The 620-nt window shown below is 52.3% G+C and overlaps 1 protein-coding gene across 1 annotated transcript; it reads left to right on the top strand.

Moving 5' to 3' along the window:
* Nucleotides 1–6: 6 nt before the first annotated feature.
* Nucleotides 7–603, top strand: LOC131883326 (uncharacterized; the record flags this gene model as incomplete). The annotated part of the gene is given in 1 exon segment (XM_059230778.1): nt 7–603. A coding segment is annotated over 1 exon segment (519 nt), but the record flags the coding sequence as incomplete, so codon positions are not given.
* Between the last annotated feature and the right edge of the window lie 17 nt (nt 604–620).

Here is a 620-nt window from a genome sequence, read left to right on the forward strand (position 1 = left end):
TGGTCTCCCTCAAGGATTTTGGGACTCGATCATCTCTTCATTGACAAGTCTTATCCAGTGCCCGAATCGTGCTTGAATCGCATCATGGGTAAGGAACTGGATTACCTGACGTTAAACAATGCGATCGTGGGTCTCCGCCCTGCCGTCAAACAGGCCAAAGTCCATTTGATCCACCAACTGAGTCGTCAAATCAAGACCTTGGAAGCTCGCACCATTACCGTTCCCTCCGCCCAATCCAAGCGAGACCGGAAATTGGAACGCTTTCGACAAGAGATCATGCTTATCAAAGATGCTCCCCGAGATGCCGTCGGTCGATTCGCCCTGCAAAATCAACACACCTTCGAGGCCATTGCACCTTCCGAGGATATGGACCTTCGAGCCAAGGTCCGATTAGCTAACCACAAGTCTATTCAAGCCAAAGTCCAGCCTTTCCGAGAAAAGTTCCCGAATTGGTCGGAAGAAGTGGCGCGATTACTTCCGGCCCTGGGCGCCAAGCAGATTAGGAAGAGCTCGGGGGTCAAGGCCCGCAAGGTCGAGAAGGTCGCAGCCAGGCAAAGGGAGATGATGTTGAAACGCAAAGGATTGCCATTGGACGAGCCACAAGTACCGTAGAAGAGGAA

This window comes from Tigriopus californicus, chromosome 7 (genome assembly GCF_007210705.1).
Source record: "Tigriopus californicus strain San Diego chromosome 7, Tcal_SD_v2.1, whole genome shotgun sequence".
NCBI lineage: Eukaryota > Metazoa > Arthropoda > Copepoda > Harpacticoida > Harpacticidae > Tigriopus > Tigriopus californicus.